At 39.6% G+C, this 20,670-nt stretch overlaps 1 protein-coding gene and 1 pseudogene across 3 annotated transcripts in view; both read right to left on the bottom strand.

Moving 5' to 3' along the window:
- LOC106578648 (NXPE family member 3-like) lies at window positions 1-4,943 on the bottom strand (annotated as a pseudogene).
- A 2,658-nt stretch (window positions 4,944-7,601) lies between these two features.
- LOC123728689 (cell adhesion molecule CEACAM5) overlaps window positions 7,602-20,670 on the bottom strand; it is a 107,157-nt gene continuing 94,088 nt past the window's right edge. The window contains exons 2-12 of one of the 3 annotated variants that reach the window (XM_082961087.1): window positions 16,024-16,113; window positions 15,440-15,760; window positions 14,415-14,699; window positions 13,690-13,956; window positions 11,103-11,378; window positions 10,624-10,878; window positions 10,277-10,394; window positions 10,041-10,069; window positions 9,652-9,734; window positions 9,300-9,341; window positions 7,602-9,144 (exon numbers count right to left, since the gene is read on the bottom strand). In XM_082961087.1, coding sequence (XP_082817213.1) covers window positions 9,142-9,144; window positions 9,300-9,341; window positions 9,652-9,734; window positions 10,041-10,069; window positions 10,277-10,394; window positions 10,624-10,878; window positions 11,103-11,378; window positions 13,690-13,956; window positions 14,415-14,699; window positions 15,440-15,760; window positions 16,024-16,093 — 1,749 coding nt within the window. In that variant the 5' untranslated portion in view covers window positions 16,094-16,113 and the 3' untranslated portion in view covers window positions 7,602-9,141. Of the gene's footprint in view, window positions 9,148-9,299; window positions 9,342-9,651; window positions 9,735-10,040; window positions 10,070-10,276; window positions 10,395-10,623; window positions 10,879-11,102; window positions 11,379-13,689; window positions 13,957-14,414; window positions 14,700-15,439; window positions 15,761-16,023; window positions 16,114-20,670 lie in introns of all 3 variants that reach the window. The other 2 variants (XM_082961085.1, XM_082961092.1) reach the window with 2 other exon arrangements.

The raw sequence follows: 20,670 nt of genomic DNA, 5'->3' as shown, positions 1-20,670 counted from the left end.
GTAATATGTTTGAGAAATTGAAGTAATAGCATTTCTAAGGTATTTGAATAACGCGCCACGGGATTCAACTGGCTGTTGAGTAGGTGGGACGATTTCGTCCCGCCGACCCTAGAGAGTTTAACTTGTTGTTAATCCAGCCGCCATGTCAGATGTCAAAAAGGCTTTACGGTGAAAGCAAACCATGCGATTATCTGAGGACAGCGCTCAGCACACAAAACATTACATACAGATACCAGCCAAGTAGATTAGCCACGAAAGTTAGAAATAGCAATAAAATGAATCACTTACCTTTGATGATCTTCGTATGGTTGCACTCACAAGACTCCCAGTTACACAATAAATGTTTGTTTTGTTCGATAAAGTCCCTCTTTATATTCAAAAACCTCCATTTTGTTGGTGAGTTTGTCCAGTAATCCAATGGCTCAAATGCGGTCACAACAGGCAGACGAAAATTCCAAATAGTACCTGTAAAGTTCGTAGAAACATGTCAAACGATGTTTATAATCAATCCTCAGGTTGTTTTAAGCCTAAATAATCTATAATATTTCAATCGGACAATAGCGTTCTGTAACGGCTGTCGGAAGAGAGAGTAGACCAAGGTGCAGCGGAGTTAGTGTTCATCTTGAAATTTAATACGAACAAAGAGAACACTACAAAAATGAACAAAACACGACAGCAAAACAGTCCTGTTAGGAAACACTCTAAACCGAAACAATCACCCACAAAACCCAAAGGAAAAATAGGCTACTAATGTGTGACTCCCAATCAGCAACAACGAACTTCAGCTGTGCCTGATTGGGAGCCACACACGGCCCAAAACAAAGAAATACAAAAACATAGAAAAATGTACATAGAACACCCACCAATGTAACACCCTGGCCTAACCAAAAATAAAGAACAAAAAACCCCTCTCTATGGCCAGGGCGTTACACATACTCACAGTAAATATTGATATAGATTTGATTTAATTGACTCTTTCTCTAGAAGATTAAATAATGTGCAATTATTCATGTCATGTTCTCTCATAGAAAAACATAGTAGAAGCTTTTTGAGCTTCTGAGTCAGGGACAAGGGCAAAACAGTGAAATTGAGGTATAAAATGCATCTGAAAAGTAGCTACAATACTTGATAGAGAGGTGTAAAAAAAATCTGGGGTAATGTTAGTGTGAACTTAATATATAAATAAATAATACATACATATTTTTTTTATAAAATCCCCCAAATTGACCCTGAGGACATAGAAGTTTCCGTAGTTGCAGAATCACCCAGGTGTTGAATGATGGAGAATTCAGACATAAATCATTCACTTAATCTGCTAGCCCTTCTCTGGGGAGACATGAGAGAGCATAATGTCTATCATGTTCTTGATAATGATGGGGGGGCAGATGGAGGTCATGGGGGAGGTGGTGGGCAAGGGTCATCTCCTTGCCCAATGTTCAGGGGTCAGACCCCTGAACATTGCCCTGAGCACCCTGTACAGCTACACTGAGAACCAGTCACTATTGTACAGGCTCACATTTGGGTCCAGGGCCTGGAGGTTGGCCGAGCACAACACCACCAGGGTCCCCGAAGCCCGGTCCAGAAGCCACACCACCGCCCGCCGAATGTGGTGTAGTCGGCAAATGTAGACCTGCACAGGGAAGGTGCTGAAATGGGACCATATGCCGATAAACACCACAGTATTTGACCCACCAGTCAGGCCATCCAGCTCATTAGCTACATAGCGCATCTCACTGGTGATGACAGTGTTGAAGCGGATTGGAGGACCGTGACAATGGTACTTCAGCAGGATGTTGTGGGTGCTGTCCACTGTCATGAAAGGTGACCAACTTCTTAGGACTGCAGAGGTTGAACTCCTTCACCTGTGGCACAAAGAGGAAGGGAGAGTTGGGAGTTAGAAAGCACCTGAGGCATCAGAGAGTGAAAGATGCGTTGAGGTACTTGAACCACTGTCTAACAGTAGAGTCTCTGTACATGTACACCACTTTGCCCTTCAGACACTGAGTGGCAGACAAGTCATTAACCTCTCTGGGCTAGGTGGCACCAAATCGTCCCAACTACTCAACAGCCAGTTGAATCCTGTGGCGCGATTTTCAAATACCTTAGAAATGCTATTACTTCAATTTCTCAAACATATGACTATTTTACAGCTATTTAAAGACAAGACTCTCGTTAATCCTACCACACTGTCCGATTTCAAAAAGGCTTTACAACGAAAGCAAAACATTAGATTATGTCAGCAGAGTACCCAGCCAGAAATAATCAGACACCCATTTTTCAAGCTAGCATATAATGTCACAAAAACCCAGAAGACAGCTAAATGCAGCACTAACCTTTGATGATCTTCATCAGATGACAACCCTAGGACATTATGTTATACAATACATGCATGTTTTGTTCAATCAAGTTCATATTTTTATCAAAAAACAGCTTTTTACATTAGCATGTGACGTTCAGAACTAGCATACCCCCCGCAAACTTCCGGCGAATTCACTAACAATTTACTAAATTACTCACGATAAACATTCACAAAAAGCATAACAATTATTTTAAGAATTATAGATACAGAACTCCTCTATGCACTCGATATGTCCGATTTTAAAATAGCTTTTCGGTGAAAGCACATTTTGCAATATTCTAAGTAGATAGCCCGGCATCACAGGGCTAGCTATTTAGACACCCAGCAAGTTTAGCCTTCACCAAAATCAGATTTACTATAACAAAAATGTTATTACCTTTGCTGTTCTTCGTCAGAATGCACTCCCAGGACTTCTACTTCAATAACAAATGTTGGTTTGGTCCCAAATAATCCATCGTTATATCCAAACAGCGCCGTTTTGTTCATGCGTTCTAGACACTATCCGAAATGGTAAATCAGGGTTACGAGCATGGCGCATTTCGTGACAAAAAAAAATCTAAATATTCCATTACCGTACTTCGAAGCATGTCAACCGCTGTTTAAAATCTATTTTTATACAATTTATCTCGTAAAAAAGCGATAATATTCCGACCGGGAATCTGCAATTAGGTAAACAGAGGAAAAAAAAGAAAGACGGGGACGACCAGTGCACGCGCCTAAGCCCACTGTCCCTTGATCAGCCACTTGACAAAGGCGATAATGTGTTTCAGCCTGGGGCTGGAATAACGACATTCAGCTTTTTCCCGGGCTCTGAGAGCCTATGGGAGCCGTGGGAAGTATCACGTTACCGCAGAGATCCTTTGTTTTGGAAAGAGATGTCAAAGAAAGCCAATAAATGGTCAGACAGGCCACTTCCTGTAAAGGAATCTCTCAGGTTTTTGCCTGCCATATGAGTTCTGTTATACTCACAGACACCATTCAAACAGTTTTAGAAACTTTAGGGTGTTTTCTATCCATATCTAATAAGTATATGCATATTCTAGTTACTGGGTAGGAGTAGTAACCAGATTAAATCGGGTACGTTTTTTATCCGGCGGTGTAAATACTGCCCCCTAGCCCTAAGAGGTTAAACTGGCGCATCACACCACCACCCAGCGTTCGCCATGACCCTTGGAAGTAATACCCGGAAGGAGTGATCTTGGTAGACTCTGTCTTCATGCTGCTTCTCTCCACGTCTGCTTTGTCTGAAAGAGGAAAGCAAGCATCTTGTACCAGCTAGCATCATTACTTTACAGGCAATAGAGGTGCTAGGGCTTTCCCATCTTACATTACTGTAGATGCAGTAGTTGGCTTGAATACTGTCCTCCACACCCAGAAACTCTCCAGGGATGACATATACAGCCACAAAGCAGAGCAGAGCAGTTAGTAGGCTGGCTAGCTAGTGTTAAAAAGATAAACACACAGTTGTACTGTGATATCTCCTAGCTCGCCTACCTTCTTTTCTCAGGCAGCACAATGACACTGTCAGACCCTGAAGGAGGAATGGGAACTTTGATGTTCACACCACTGAGAAAGAATTGAGAGAGAATCATATTTGAATGTTAAATAAACCCACATAAGCAAGCAATCTGATACATTGAAAACAAATTCTGTGATTCAATTAGACACACTTTCACTCATATATGGAGTGTACCCCTCACTAACCTCTGGAAGAGCAAGGCCTCTTTGTTGGTGAGCAGATGTTTCACAGTTTCCTCAAATAGCGTGGTTGATCTGTGCGTCACAGCTCAGCAGCTTGTGCTTGTAGCAGTACCAGGGCTCCCCTGTGTGGGGGTCTGTGAAATTGCACAACGGATCCTGGTTTATCAGCAGACACAGGTTACATACAGTTGTTTGGGACAGTTTTCCAGAGCGGAACAGACTCTTAAAGAAAATCCGATCGGGCCGTTCTTCTCGTAACCATCTTAGAACATGAACTGCCTCACTAGGATGGACCAGTGTCACCTCCACCTGTGCATACCCCTGCTATAGTAATGGGAAAATGGCAGAGTAGGTCCCATTCCTGTGGTCCAGCACCTGTCCTGCAACTCCTGTCTCCAACTTGGAGTGCAGCCAGGCCAGCATGAAGTCTCCACCATAGCTCTTGGGACACCCCTGGAAATCGTGTATATGGACCAGAGCCTCCAACTGGTCCACCATGTGCCACTTTCTTCTGCTTCCTGCTGACAGGATCACAAAAAGGCTGTGTGCAGAGTCACTGGTCTGGTTCAGGGACACATTCACAGAGTGGAGGTGAGGCTGTGGCCAGGCGATAGACTCCAGGAGGTCACGCTCCTCCAGAGCCTTCTCCGGTGAGGGCCCCTGGCTACAGTGGCTCTGGTTGCGACGCAGAGGAGAAAGTCCCTCTGTGATGAAAGCTAGCTGGATGCTGCTCTGGAGCTGGTAGAATGTTGACACCATGTTTTGACCTATAACTTGTTTTGAGTGCAGATGGCTGTACCCTACCTCCAGAATGTTGATGTTACTGAACAGGAAGCAGAGGCATGACAGGGCCAACAGGAAGACAATACAGATATATTTCTTCTTCACATGATCCTCTGTCAGTCCCCCTGATGTTAACACAAAGAAGCTGGTAACTGTTTGCCCTATGCATGTTTGCATGTGTGCATAAATAGAGAAGAACTAGAAAATATGCATTAATTTAGCTTAGCAGGCTTCACATCTTGTTGAGCACAGGTGACCTGGTTTTTAAACCCCAGTCAGTCACACTTTGGCTGTAAAAGTTTAGTCTTTTCCTAGACCGATTGATTGTTGATCATATCATACAGTATTATATACACATGTTCACTTACCTCCATATGTATTTTGACAGTAAAGCTAAAATCTTAATTTGTCTCTATACTCCAGCATTGAGATTGAATGTATTTAGCCCCCCCTTTTGGAAGTCATAAGTATTTTGACAAATTAAAGGCCCAATGCAGCAGTTTCTCTCAATATCAAATTATTTCTGTGTAACAATTAGTTACTTTACAGTATTAGTTTTCTATTCAAATTAAATTATACAAAATATAGTTTTAGCAAGAAAATAAATCTGATGAAAAACTGTCTGGGATTGGTCTGAGCAGTAGTGCTGAGCAACTAGTGCTTTTTGAGGTTGGTTCAGATTTTTCAATTTCGGTTGACTTTTTTGTAAACAATAAATGCATTATATTTTTGGCTCCCGAGTGGCACAGCAGACTAAGGCACTACTTCTCAGTGCTAGAGGCGTCACTACAGACCCTGGTTCAATTCCAGGCTGTATCACAACTGGCAGTGATTGGGAGTCCCATAGGGCGGCGCTCAATTGGCCGTCATTGTAAATACGAATTTGTTCTTAACTGAATGTTTCCTAGTTAAATAAAATAAATATTGGTTCAATGCTGTAACACAGAATAAAACAAATTGATGGTAATGACTGCCCATTACTATCACTTATTAGGCTAACCATCATTGTTTCACATTACTAAAATAAAATATTTTGGCTGTGTATATTATTTGTTTTTAGTATGATGATGACTATTTCATTAATACAACCACAATGGTAGTAACTTCCCATTACTGCATATCACTTCTTTTTTTTAACTACCTTAATTCACATTACTTTAATAAAATATTTCAAATTGTGTATATTAGATGTTTTTATTTTATTACTTATTTTATTCCAAGTCATCATGTCATCTCTGTTCAGGCAGTAACAGCCAGCCAGCCATCTTGCGCCGTGAGTGATGTGTACGCCGAGGAACTTAAAAAAACGTTCCACCTTCTCCACTGCTGTCCCGTCGATGTGGATGGGGGGTGCTTCCTCTGCTGTTTCCTGAAGTCCACGATCATCTCCTTTGTTTTGTTGACGTTGAGTGAGAAGTTATTTTCCTTACACCACACACTGAGAGCCCTCACCTCCTCCCTGTAGGCTGTCTTGTCGTTGTTGGTAATCAAGCCTACTACTGTTGTGTCGTCTGCAAACGTGATGATTGAGTTGGAGTCGTGCACGGCCACGCAGTCATGGGTGAACAGGGAGTACAGGAGAGGGCTGAGCACGCACCCTTGTGGGGCCCCAGTGTTAAAGGTCAGCGAAGTGGAGATGTTTCCCACCTTCACCACCTGGGGCGGCCCGTCAGGAAGTCCAGAACCCAATTGCACAGGGCGGGGTTGAGACCCAGGGCCTCAAGCTTAATGATGAGCTTGGAGGGTACAATGGTGTTGAATGCTGAGCTGTAGTCAATGAACAGCATTCTTACATAGGTATTTCTCTTGTCAGATGGGATAGGGCAGTGTGAAGTGTGATGGCGATTGCATCGTCTGTGGACCTATTGGGGTGGTAAGCAAATTGAAGTGGGTCTAGGGTGACAGGTAAGGTGGAGGTGATATGATCCTTGACTAGTCTCTCAAAGCACTTTATGATGACAGAAGTGAGTGCTACAGGGCGATACTCATTTAGTTCAGTTACCTTTGCATTCTTGGGTACAGGAACAATTGTGACCATCTTGAAGCATTTGGGGACAACAGACTGGGATAATGTACAGTGTTACCAAAGAAGAATATACAAGAAAGGTTGATCTAACATTTATTTGCACACTAGGGAGAAGAAAAATAACTATGAAGGTAAAATAATAACTTAAAGCTGAACACTTCTCTTGCACCTCTCGCCACTCTGCAATTAACATCTCTGTTTGACCTCAGTGTGTCTGTGTCTGTTGAGAATGCAAGGTGAAGTCTTACCTAAAAGTACTGCCATGGTGAGAGAAACTACTGTAGCTGCTTCCATCTCTCCTGATATAACAAGTTTTGGTGATTCAGATTGAATCATCTGTCCAAACAAATAATAAGGGGTTTCAGTAATGCCCGCTTATTTGTTTTGTTATCAAAATATTATATACAATTGATATAAAATGTCTTCATAAGTGATATTGCAGCACAAGGGAACAAATTCCTAAACTGCATGATGCTGATTATATATTTAACAATACTGGACTTTGGTGTTGGGGGTGTTTAGTAAAACAAACAGTTTGATAATCCATCATTGTTAAAGCACAACTTTCAAAACCTGAATTTGAAAGTGATTATATTTCCCCAGCTCCAACAAACAGTGTCAGGTTCAGGCTGTCTAAATAGAAGATTGTACCTTTAGATAGAAAACAGGTTAGTTTGAGATTCTTCCTCAGTAGGAGGGACTACTACATATAACTAAACACCACCATCAGGAGACAATATTGTTTCATTTATTCTTAATATAACATACATACAAAATATGCATTATTGACAAATAGTTATGGGAATGTTACTAATATCAAATGTTTTTCTTTTTTATAAAGGTAGCGCTTTAAAAGTGATCCAAAACTGAATAACAATTGATTTATTTCCATTGCACTTTTCTTTGCTTACTTATTCTTTTTTTTAGATCAATTGTCCCTCTGAAAAGGGGGAATCTGCAGTTTCTAAATCCATTTCTGGATTTAAAGATGTATACCTATTGATTCTTAAAGAACATAACTTAAAATGCCTCATGAGGTTAGTTCATCAGATCCCAAACACTTGTTTTACTCCAATGTTTGTAAACAAATAATTTTATTAAACACTAGTTAAACTAGTTAAAACTATAATTTTGATATCATGGATGGTCAGTCCTTTCATCCATAGCTCTGTTTATGAATTTGATAATGGTTGCATTTCTCCAGACCCATCCCTCAGCTGTTCATCAAAATAAGGGTGGGATTGTGCTTTGTTATGGTTTCAACTGCTGATTCCCCCTTCAAATTGCTCCTGAGAGTATTGCAATAGTGAGAGAAATTACTGCAGCGTCTGCTATCTCTTCTGATGTTTTAAATGTCAGTGATTCAGACTGTAGGTCTGTCTCCACAAATAAGTATAGAAGACAAGGCTACAATAAGAGTGTTCTAAAGTAACACCAAAACCTGATATGAGGAAGAAATATTACATCTATTCATCACTGCATAAAGGAACAAATTATCAAACTTCCCTATTTGTAGCACAAACCCCACCTCCACTAACACTAATAAGGAAGCTGTGTCAGGTTTTAAATCCACTGAGCCTGTTAACAATGTTGCCCTCTATTGCTTTGCAGGATTTGACTGATAAACATAGTGGACTTTGGTCTTGAGGTATTTTACGATAGTAAATGAAGCATAATTTACATTCATTTGAGATTACATATTATATATAATAAACATCTGTGCTTTATAATCCTTCTCTAACGCTAACATCTTTTAGAACCATCACCCAGCTATGTAGGAATGAATTAACTGAATGTCATTAGGTCATATCAACATATTACTGGCCACACTTGACAATAAGAACAACAGAGTTGATGGAGAAATAGCTGTCAGACTTCATTATTCTGTTTTGACATCATTTAAAGCATTTACGTATACAGCTTCTGTGTCTTTTTGGCACCGTAATTAACAATACAGTACACAAAAAAAATGTATTTACAGTACAGGTCTCACCTGTACCACCAGATGTAACCCTTATCGTTATGCTTTAATTTATGAAATTACTGTTCAGTGTTGTTCCATCTACTTTTTATTAGCATGTTATTTTGTTACTAAAAGTACACAATAAACAGAACAATTAAACATAGCATGTGTGTATTGATTGTATTGTATTGATTATGTATATTATATTACAGATCCACACTGGGTGTTATCATGCAGGTTTTCTATGAGTTGATGATGGAACCCAGTAGAGAATGGTGGTTGAAAGGAGGTATTTTCCATTGAATTATCTTACTGCTAGATTGAAGGTAGGTGAAAAAAGAAAGGAACATTAACTTCCATTTATCAGCTATAATACGGCATGAATACCATTTAACATATAACACATAAATCAGTTGTTTTTACGGTTTTGCAGTCACATGGTGCCATGTGATCTAACACAAACTTACCATTATCCTAGTATCATAGGTACTTTTAAAGTCCTGCATTTCCTAATTTGGGATAAAGCTTAAATTAATAAAGGCATTAAATACTGTAGAAGGAACAGCCACACAAAAATTTGCCATGATAAAATACGAAAACTCAAAGTCCTGAACAAACTTTTACAGCGATCATATTATAATAAATCATGTAAATGGCTGTCAGTGAGTCAACAATTGAAACTTCCTGGATAACACTTTCATAGACAAACAGTCTTTGTATACTACATTTCTTGTTTAGAAAAGTCATCTTTATTACACTAAGATTGTAATAGAATACAGACATGCACAGACACATCCCAGGTAACCAGGTCTTACTTACTGTCAGGGGTAGAGGTGGGGATTGTTTTTGTCTTGTGTTCTCATATACAGGTGATGGGTTCTCATATACAGGTTGTTGAGTGCCTATAAGAGATACATAAATAGTAGGGGTTGTATAGATGTTGCTACAGTATCTTGTCTGCATTTGTTTGCATAAGCATTGTTACAGTATTAGGCATTAATGGTTACATCGTTAGTCATAGTAGTGTTGTACTATATCTTGTAATATGTATGAATCCATTTAATTTCTTTGTGGAAACTGTACATTTCTCTGGATAATAGTGTCTCCTAATTGACTAAACATAAATGTGGAGTAAACATACATTTAAAAACCATTAGTAATTAGAAATACCATAACAACCTGTAAGATTGGAGATACAGTATGCTTACCTCTTCGACGCATTGGCTCAGCATTGGTTCTGTATAAAACAAGAAATAGACATTGAAAGGTTGCTGTTCAGAAAACTTCAAGAACATAATATTAGAGTCCTTTTTACAGTTTAGTGTTTTTGAAATATAACCTCTTTGTGACCAGCTTTCATCAATGTGGAAACTGAGCCAACATTTTCTACAAACTGCAGTGATAGAAAATAGCCTTGTTTGACTGAAATGTTTTTTTTACTTACCCATTTTTCCTGATGAAGAACACTGCAACACCAAATGCCACTCCCACAACCAGCAATAATCCAAACACAATACCAGCGATGGCACCAGCAGGCAGACCTAGTGATAAAGAGTCCTCTCCTGCAGAGACCAGAGACCAAACCATGCGGATGAGAGAAAGGCTACACAGTGAACAGGCAGTACTGCAAAATACAGTTCAAATGGGTATCAATTACAACACAACAAAGACAGCTAAAGCAATTATTTCAAAACAAGTTTGAAATGCTAAAATAATGTATGAGTAAATCATCTTGCATCAAAGAATTTAATTACTATCTGATATTTCCTTTATAGCTTCTGATAACTTTACCTTTTACTGACAGTTTATGGACCACAGATGTTTTGTTTCCAGTGACATCATTTGTTGCTGTACAGGTGTAATCCCCACTGTCAGAGTATTCACTCTTCTCTTTAGTGAACTCAGGTGAATGTCCTGGTATCTCTGTCTCATTGTGCATCCAGGTGTAACTAGCAGGGGGGTTGGAGTCAGCAGAGCAGGTCAATGTAAAATTCTGTCCTACTTCTATTTCAGTTGGATCCTTGATTTCCATACCATCAGGTCCATCTGTAACAAAAAACACCAGTTCACATTAGAAGTAGCCATATGTTTGTTAGTTGGTAATCAGTGTGAAGTTACACATTCAAACTGTTATATATATCCATATAATTACTTAGTGATATCTTGCGTATCCAGAATTCACACTGTGACTGTCAGATTTTAATGCAAAAAACAATAGTTAGAACACAGTAATTGTAACCCCAGGCTTATAGCAGAGCAGGCCTACTTACAGTTTACAATGAGACCGTGTTTAGCATCAGCGATGCTGAATGGGTTGCTGAGTCTACACAGGTATTCTCCACTGTCTGTTCTCTTCACAGGGTTTATGGACAGCACTCTCTTATCCTCAGAGATGATTAGGTTGCCACCAGCAGACAGAAGCTGACCATCCTTCATCCACTCTCTGGTGATGATGGAGCCAGAAGCATCACAGGTTAAGGTGACAGAACTGCCCTCGAGGATTGGAGGGTTTTGGGAAGTTGTAATGATAGCGCCAGATATTAGTTCTGTGAAAGATAATGGTCATATGAATCAGATAGGTTGGTATGATAATACAGATTTTAGTTTAGATTATAATGTAGATAATATATTATCTTGTCAAACAGTAACAGTTTCCTGCAGACATGATGAACACACGTGATATGAACAATGACATGCAACACTGTAAAGTTTGTGTATGATAAAGAAAGTAGGCCTGCACATGGTACAGTATCTGACAAATGTGAATAAATGATAGGATCTGATCCTTTTTTACAATTTTCGCCTAAAATGACATACCCAAATCTAACTGCCTGTAGCTCAGGCATTGAAGCAAGGATATGCATATTCTTAATACCATTTGAAAGGAAACACTTTGAAGTTTGTGGAAATGTGAAATGAATGTTGGAGAGTATAACACATTAGATCTAGTAAAAGAAAATACAAAGAAAAAACAACTGTTTTTGTATTTTTTTTGTACCATCATCTTTGAAATGCAAGAGAAAGGCCATAATGTAATTTTGGCCACTAGATGGCAGCAGTGTATGGGAAAAGTTTTAGACCGATCCAATGAACCATTGTATTTCTGTTCAAAATGTATCAAAACTGCCCAAATGTGCCTAGTTTGTTTATTAATAACTTTTCAAGTTCATAACTGTGCACTCTCCTCAAACAATAGCATGGTATTATTTCACTGTAATACCCACTGTAAATTGGACAGTGCAGTTCGATTAACAAGAATTTAAGCTTTCTGCCAATATCAGATATGTCTATGTCCCGGGAAATGTTCTTGTTACTTACAACCTCATGCTAATCGCATTAGCCTACGTTAGCTCAACCGTCCTGTGGGGGACCCACTGATCCTGAAGAAGTTTAAGGCTAAAAGTGCAATGCGGAAGAGCTGTCAAAGCTATACCAAGATCTCTTTCATTCTGCCCATACAGGGCCTATAGAAGAACTACACCCCCTTGTACTTTTTCCATCTAAAAATGAATTAAATATTTTTTTTTCCTACAGATCTACACGATCTAGTCCACATTTTCAAAGTGAAAGAAACTTATAGAAAATGTTCAATTATTTTTATTTTTTACAGAAATATCATAATTGGATTAGTCTCCAACCCCCGAGTTAACACTTGGTGGATGCAGCATTGGCAGCCATTGCAGCTGTGAATCATTTTCATTAAGATTCTACCAGCGAGACAATATTCTTTATGCCAAATACACACCAGAATGGCTTTCCAAGAGGTGTTGAGTGTTTCTGAGTGCTCTAGTCTCCGTCCTGACTTAAATCTGCTTCAAAATCAGAGACAAGGTTTGAATATTGCTGTCCATCTATGATTCCCAACCAAATGTAATGAGCTTGAGCAATTCTGAAAAAAAACGATAGATATATGTTGTCCTAAGAGTTGTGCAAAGTTGGTAGAATATTAATGAAAATTATTCACAGCTGTAATGGTTGTCAAAGGTGCTTTGACGAAGTGGTGGGGTGGAGACTTATCCAATTATGATATTTCCTTTTTTTCGTTTTTCTTTTAAAACGTTTCTATAAAGAGTGGACTAGGTTGTGTAGATCTGTAGGATGTATTTTTATGTGAAAAAAGTTCAAGGAGGTGTAGATTTCTATAGGCACTGTATATGTTCATCCTTCTCAGTATTTGGACACTATTCAGGCCATTGAATGGTAACAAAGGGATGATCATGTTTTTTGTTTTTTTTTTCCTAACAGCATGACAGAGCATTGACCAGCTACAACATGCAATGCTCCTATAGAAAATGTTCACAACCACAGCAACCAACACTGCATGGAATAACCCATAACAGCATTCAGTACAGTATCAGTTAATAGTCCAATGTCATCTGCTTTGTCTCATGTGCCACTCAGAGCTCTCATCCAAAGTGTTGATCACCCAGTCTCTGTTAGAAGGGACTTCTCTGCTACATACAGGAGAAGGTTTCCCATCCAAACACTTTTACAAAATGGAAGGAAAAGGAAAAGGTGTACTCAAACACCTTGGATAGGCCTTGAGCACAAACCTCAACTTGACAACAAATAACATGGAATAACCCCTGTACAGTATACAGTACAGTACCAGCTAATAGTCCAACGCTATGTGCTTTGTCTCACACGCTACTCAGAGAGCTCTATTGTCATATGTCGTAGACACTGTCTCTGTTGAAAGGGACAATCTTCTCTTCTACACACAAGAAGGCTACCCATCCAAATGTTTGTATAAAATGGAAGGAAAAGGAAAAATGTGTACTCAAGCACCTTGACTCCCTAAGAACCAGTCTGTCTCTCTCATCCCATGACTCTCTCCATCACCTCTCTACCACTTACCCAGCACAGTGATGTCAGTGGGCTCAGAGGTCTGGTACCTCAGGGTTCTGGTGTTATGGGCCCAGCAGCTGTAGCTACCACTCTGACTGGCCTGAATGTTCTCCAGACTGAGTTCTGGTCCCTTATTGGACAGCAGTGTTCCATTCAGAGCCCACTGAAACTTGGCAGGAGGACTGGACTTAGCTGAGCAGGACAAATTGAGGTTTGATCCTGTTTCATAATGTACATCTGATGGGATCACCTTCATTGCTGTGTTTTCTGGACCATCTGCAATGAATGATCCATGTTTAACACCAGCATTAATGAAGGCAATTCAACCAAAAGGGATGTACAGTAGTGCTCTAGAGTATTGATACCATGTTGAAATGACCCACCTAACAAATGTCAACACAAAATGCATTTATCTTGTTTAGGTTTTACATTACCATTAATCAGACACCCAAAACATACAGTAGGCGGGCCTGATTAGGTAGAAATGAAAGCCACAGAAAGATAACAATGTGCCAAAGCATGATAAATTAACGACATAATACCAGAATATAGTGGATTATTAATATGAGTCTTGTTATTTCAAAAAATATTACGTTTACAGTATCAGACAGGCACTGCAGGAAGCGCTATGAAGATGACCATATGAATTGTGAAAGGTAAACAAAGGTTACATAAATGGCTTTGTCCACATGCAGTGAACTAAGAAGAGTTAGACAGGCAGGTTAGAGACTCACAGCTGATAGTGAGGGTTAGATTCTGTCTGTTGATGTCACTGCTGACAGGGTTGGACACAATACAGCTGAACGGTCCCTGGTCATACCGGGTCACTCTGACTATGGTGAAAGTGCTGTTGCCATCACCAAACTGAACTCCATCCCCGGCTGTGACCTCAGAGCTGGCATTCAGCCAGCGGTAAGAGAGGGAGGTGCCAGAGGAGGAGCAAGACAGACTGACAGAGTTGTTGAACTCTACTAATATGTCAGTGTTGTTCAGCGTTATTGTCACGTTGGCGACTGGCTCTGTGGGTTAAAACACAAAAACAATTGTATCTTTCCTTAGTAGACTATTTACAGTAATCTAAACCATACATTACACTTGGCTTGGCTTCAGTAAGACACATTTCCATCAACACAGCAGATTAGAACACCTAAAAATACCTGTAAGTGTCCTTCAGAAGAGCTCAACAGTGGTATTAATAACAAATAGATTTGGAACCAGCAGGACCTAACTGCTCCATACCTCAAACAAATTTGCAACAAAGCAGTTATCATAACTTGGGAACCAAGTACGCCATCACAAGCTGACCATATATATTTCTGAGAAGTACATTAATGAATGTAAATGTAACAGATTTGGCCTTTTTCAACACCATCATACACAAGTATTATACAACGCATAGTAATATACAACATTGGGAATGGGAAGAGATGGACAGAAGTAATGGTTCACACTGAGTGAAATCATTGAATTTGAGAAACACCTACTAATGCAAAAGTAGGAGCAAAGAGTAGCCTAATCAACGTATCCGCCATAGATATGTCTGAGATTTGGCAACAGGAAATGTGCTTTTTACTTCAAACCCATTTACTAAATATCGTCTGTCAGTGTTATGGTATAGTAGTATGGTATAGGTAAGGCTTTGTAATGTTTCTGCAGTCCAGCCTTACAGTGATGTATTTGGACTGATGATGTGAAACCTAAAGCTAGAACATGGAAGGGAAAGTATTGACTGATAAAAGTAGAATACAAAACATCTTACCATACACTTCCAGTTTGGTGTTTTCCTCCACTGATACTGCTTCAGGTGTTAAAATGGTCACTGTGTATTGTCCACTGTCAGTCAGAACAAGATTCATGAGCTCCACGGATCCTGACAATCTGTCCAGATTGATTCTGTCTCTGTATCCATCTTCAGGCTTGAAAGTGTCAGAACTGCTGACATAGTTGAACATAGGTGTACTATTAACTCTCATTTGTAATGTTAGAAATGGCTGGTCTGATGCTCTGTTAAATGTCACATTCCCTCCAACCTTCCCAAGTAGGAGCCCGTCTGGTAACACACCTGCTCCATAACAAGACCCTAGGGAGGCAAGAACAGGTTTGAGTAACAATATGTGAGTTACATACACATATTTCCAAAGAACATGAAATGCATAGGTCGAGTTGAATGGGCCAAAATTGGCAGTGTTTCTTCTCACCAGGTTACATTCTAAACAGGCTGATTGAGCTGAATTTACCATCATTTAATTTCCATTCCATGAAATAGGGCACACAGTCAACAATGACAACACACATTTATAATTTCATGGGGCAGAAAAAGTCATTCAAATGACTCCCTCTTACCTATAACAGCCAGTAAATAAAGATAACATATACGGGGAGAATCCATTCGAAGCATCCGTCTGTAGGACATCCTGCATGTGCAGCAGCAGCCTGTGTGTGAGCAGAATTTAGTTCCAGTAGAACACACCCAGTTGTAGAGTACGAAGTCCTCCCACCTTCAAAATGGTTAAACCATTGACTGATATTACCTATTAGATTCACATACAACTTGATGAAACATCTCAAGGTAGTTATTATTATTGGTGAAATAGAATCAGAAATTGCCTGGTGATGGTTAAAGAAGCTTTACAAACAAATGTAGGTAACACTACATTACAGTAAGGATCCTTAAAACGGTGTAACTATTCATGTAGTGTAATACGTATTGTAATTACTCATTATTACAGTGAGTTACAATTTACAGCAGTAAACTTAACCCTAATCCCTAAACATAACCTATAGGCCTAACCATAACCCTAAATAGGCTACAATGTAAGTTCAGTGTATAATTATAGGAACAATTACAAGATTATAAGGGCACTGTACTGTAAAATGTATTTGTGTAACCATTAAAGAGTAGATAGCTATTTATACAAAGAAAAATGACACAGTCAACAGTAATGTGACATAAAAGTAGAGGGGGATCTGTCAGGAGGCACTGGCTGTTGTCAATTAAAAATACATGAAGCAATACTGACTTCTGATGGTGGTGGTGTAATATGTTCATCTAGGTTAGTTACACTCCCCTACATATTTATGTGGACAGTGAAGCTAAAACTTTTAATTTGGGTCTTTACTCCAGCATTTTGGATTTGAGTTCAAATGTTTTATATGAGGCGACAGTAAGCTACCGAATGCCACCTTTTATTTGACATTGTTTTCATACATACCTGTTTTACCGTTTAGAAATGAAAGCACTTTATGTATGTAAATCCCCCATTTGATGATGTCAGTATTTGGACAAATTCAAAAATTTAGTCAAACGTTTAGTATTTAATACCATATTGCTAGCACGCAATGACTACATCAAGCTTGTGACTTCACAAACTTGTTGGATGCATTTGCAGTTTGTTTTGGTTGTGTTTTGGATTATGTTGTGCCCAATAGAAATGAATGGTAAATAATGTATTCTGTCATTTTTTATTAATTTTTATTGTAAATAAGAATAGAATAGGTTTCTAAATACTTCTACATTAATGTAGCTACTATCATGATTACGGATAATCATCAGTGAGAAAAATACAGATGCACAGACAAAGATCATGCCCTCAAAATATGCTAACCTCCGCCCATTACCAATAACTGGGGAGGTTAGCGTTTTTTCAGGGGGGAATGATATTTATGCCTCTGGAACTTTCTCACTCGTCATTATTCACGATTCATTCATGAATATCCGTATTCATGGTAGCATCCACATTAATGTTGAAGTCTTCAGAAACATATTCTATTGTTATAAAACAATGATATCAAAAGTATAGTTTTAACCATGTTTTGAGTGTTTGTTTACATTTACTTTGTTTATAAACAATGGAGTAAAGCAAGCTTATATTTTGGGTTCTGATGGGGTATGACAGTTGAACTAAGCTCATGAGGCATTTGTAAGTTCTATTCTGCAGATTGCTCCTTTTAAGAGGGACAATTGAAAATTGACAATTGAAGGAGAAGTAAGCAGAGAAAAGTGCAATGGACATAAATAAATTGTTGTTCAGCTGTGGATCTCTTTTAGAGTTCCCTTTATTACAAAAAATAAACATTTTCAGTATTCAATTTTCACAAATGTTCAACTTCAAAGTCACTAATGCACAGTTTCTTTCCCATGCTATGATGCCTGATATTAATGACATTTCTATAAGTATTTGTCAATAATGTATATTTTATATACATTATACTGTATGTAATGTACTGGATGTATATTATATTATTGTATGTATAATATGTCACAGTCAACAGAAGGTATTAATTAATGAAACTAATATAGCACAGAAATTGGGGGGAGAAATCTGTCAGGAGGCAACGGCCATCATCAATTAAAAATAAATTAAACAATATTGGCTCCTGATGGTGGTGTTCAGTTATAGGATATTTAGTCCCTCCTACTGAGGAAGCATCTCAAACTAACCTATTTTCTATCTAAAGCAGCGGAGGCTGCTGAGGGGAAGACGCTCATAATAATGGCTGGAATAGAGTCAATGAAGTGGTATCAACCACATGAAAATCACGTGTTTGATGTGTTTGATACCATTCTATTGACTCCATTCCAGACATTATTATGAGCCGTCCTCCCCTCAGCAGCCTCTACTGATCTAAAGGTACAATCTTCTATTTCGACAGCCTAAACCTGACACTGTTTGATGGGGCTGGGGAAATATAATCACTTTCAAATTCAGGGTTGGAAAAGTTGTGTTTTAACAATGATGGATTATCAAACTGTTATGTCAAACATCTCAACACCAAAGTCCAGTATTGTTATTTATGATCAGCATAGTATTATACCAGTAGAGGGTAACACTGTATGACAGGGGAAATCCTGTGCAGCTTCCTTATTGAAGTGTCATTGGAGTTTGGTTATGTGTTCCGTTGTGCTGCAGTATCACTTATGAAGACATTTTATCTACATTTTATTTAAGATTTTGATCACAATGCAAGGAGTCTGGTATGACTGAATACTAAAGGTGAAACGGTACGGGTCCACGGTGCAAGGTTCGGTACGCACTGCGAACCGAACAATACATTAATCATATATTATAGCTAGGAAAATGTATATATATATATATGTCATTGTAAAAAAAAGTATTATTGCATAAACCAGTGGCATATATATTAACATGGGTAAAATATCCACATAGTAATAAAGTTGTCTCGTAGCTGTATGCAGCTCCGTTCATTAGTTATTTCACTCCAGAGAGAACAGAGCTGAGAGACCGTCGTAGCAGCAATTAGCTTATGAAGGAATTAGCAGTTAGCTAAATGCAAAGGAGCAAGATGGCAAGCATTGGCGAGCCAGGACTCGAAGATTCCCCAGTGTCATTCAGGTCTGCCGTCTGGGAACATTTTGGTATCCTTGTAAACTATAACGGGGATTGCCAAAGAGTGGTGTATAAAACCTCTACAACATGTAGGCTCTGTTCATTGTTGATAGCCTATTCCAGTGGCAATGAGAGTAACATGACTACTCATTTGCGCCGACATCACCCCAAAGTGCCAATCGGTGGGACTAGGTGAAAAAACGAAGCGGCAACCAATCGGCAACCACTTACTCCCCACAGCCTTCAGGCAACAATATGCGGCTGACTACGGTAGGGTTAAAGAAATCAACGCCGCGATAGCAAAATTAATAGCGGCAGATATGAGACCCTTCTCTGTGGTAGAGAATGCGCGGTTCAGAAACGCTTAAAGTGGTCGAGCCGCTATTCCTTCCCGTACACATTTTGCCCAGACATTAATACCTGCTGTCGTAACGTTGTATTGATTAATGTGACGACTGCTGTTCATCAAATGATTAACTGTTTATAATTATGTGATTAAATGGACCAGGTAATTATTAACTCATTAACCTGGGGCACTGTGGGAAAGTTTTGACATTACTGAGTTTCTATTTCCCAAATGAACTCAAAGAATATCAGAAGATCGATTGTCCAACAGTCGCTAATTAATTCATTTCCTCTACAGTTTCATTCTGAATGTCGCATAATCTGGGAATCTGCACAAACCCGAGTTTGTGCGTACCACACCAATTGAGTTGATTATTTATTTACTAACAAACTAAATGTCACGGCTGTCGAAAGGAGCGGACCAAAGTGCAGCGTGGTTGTAGTTCCACATTTTATTTAATCCGTGAAACTTTGCAATACATAAGTAACTGAAATGACAAAACAACAAACCGTGACGCAGAGAGAAATAAACACTACTCAAAATATAATAACCCACAAAACCCAGGAAGAAAAACCCCTACTTAAATATGATCTCCAATTAGAGACAACGAGGACCAGCTGCCTCCAGTTGGAGATCAACCCAAAAAACAACAACATAGAAATAGAAAAACTAGAACTTAAACATAGAAATATAAAACATAGAAAAACACAAAACACCCCCTGTCACGCCCTGACCTACTCTACCATAGAAAATAACCTCTTACTATGGCCAGGACGTGACAGTAACCCCCCCCCCAAAGGTGCAGACTCCGAATGCTCTTAAACAAAAAACAAACAAAAACAAAAGGAAGGGTAGGGTGGGCAACTCCTGTTTGTCGTGGCTCAAATTCAGTCCACATAACCTTAACCTCCAGCAGAGGAGGCAGCTCCGGTTCGGGGCGTAATCCCCGCTCAACCTGCTGATCCTTCTGCTTTATTACCACCGGACCGTGGATCGTCGTCGAAAGAACCGGACTGTAGATCATTGCTGGAGGTTCTGGGCTGAAGACTCTGGGCTGCAGGCCGCCACTGGAGGTTCTGGGCTGCAGGCCGCCGCTGAAGACTCTGGGCTGCAGGCCACCGCTGAAGACTCTGGGCTGCAGGCCGCCGCTGAAGACTCTGGGCTGCAGGCCGTCTCAGGAGGTTCCGGGCTGCAGGCAGTCTCAGGAGGTTCCGGGCTGCAGGCCGTCTCAGGAGGTTCCGGGCTGCAGGCCGTCTCAGGAGGTTCCGGGCTGCAGGCCGTCTCAGGAGGTTCCGG

This window comes from Salmo salar, chromosome 02 (genome assembly GCF_965601325.2).
Source record: "Salmo salar chromosome 02, fSalSal1, whole genome shotgun sequence".
Classification (NCBI taxonomy): Eukaryota; Metazoa; Chordata; class Actinopteri; order Salmoniformes; family Salmonidae; genus Salmo; species Salmo salar.
The sequence above is the reverse complement of the archived record's forward strand: the minus strand, read 5'-3'. Positions and strand labels throughout refer to the sequence as shown.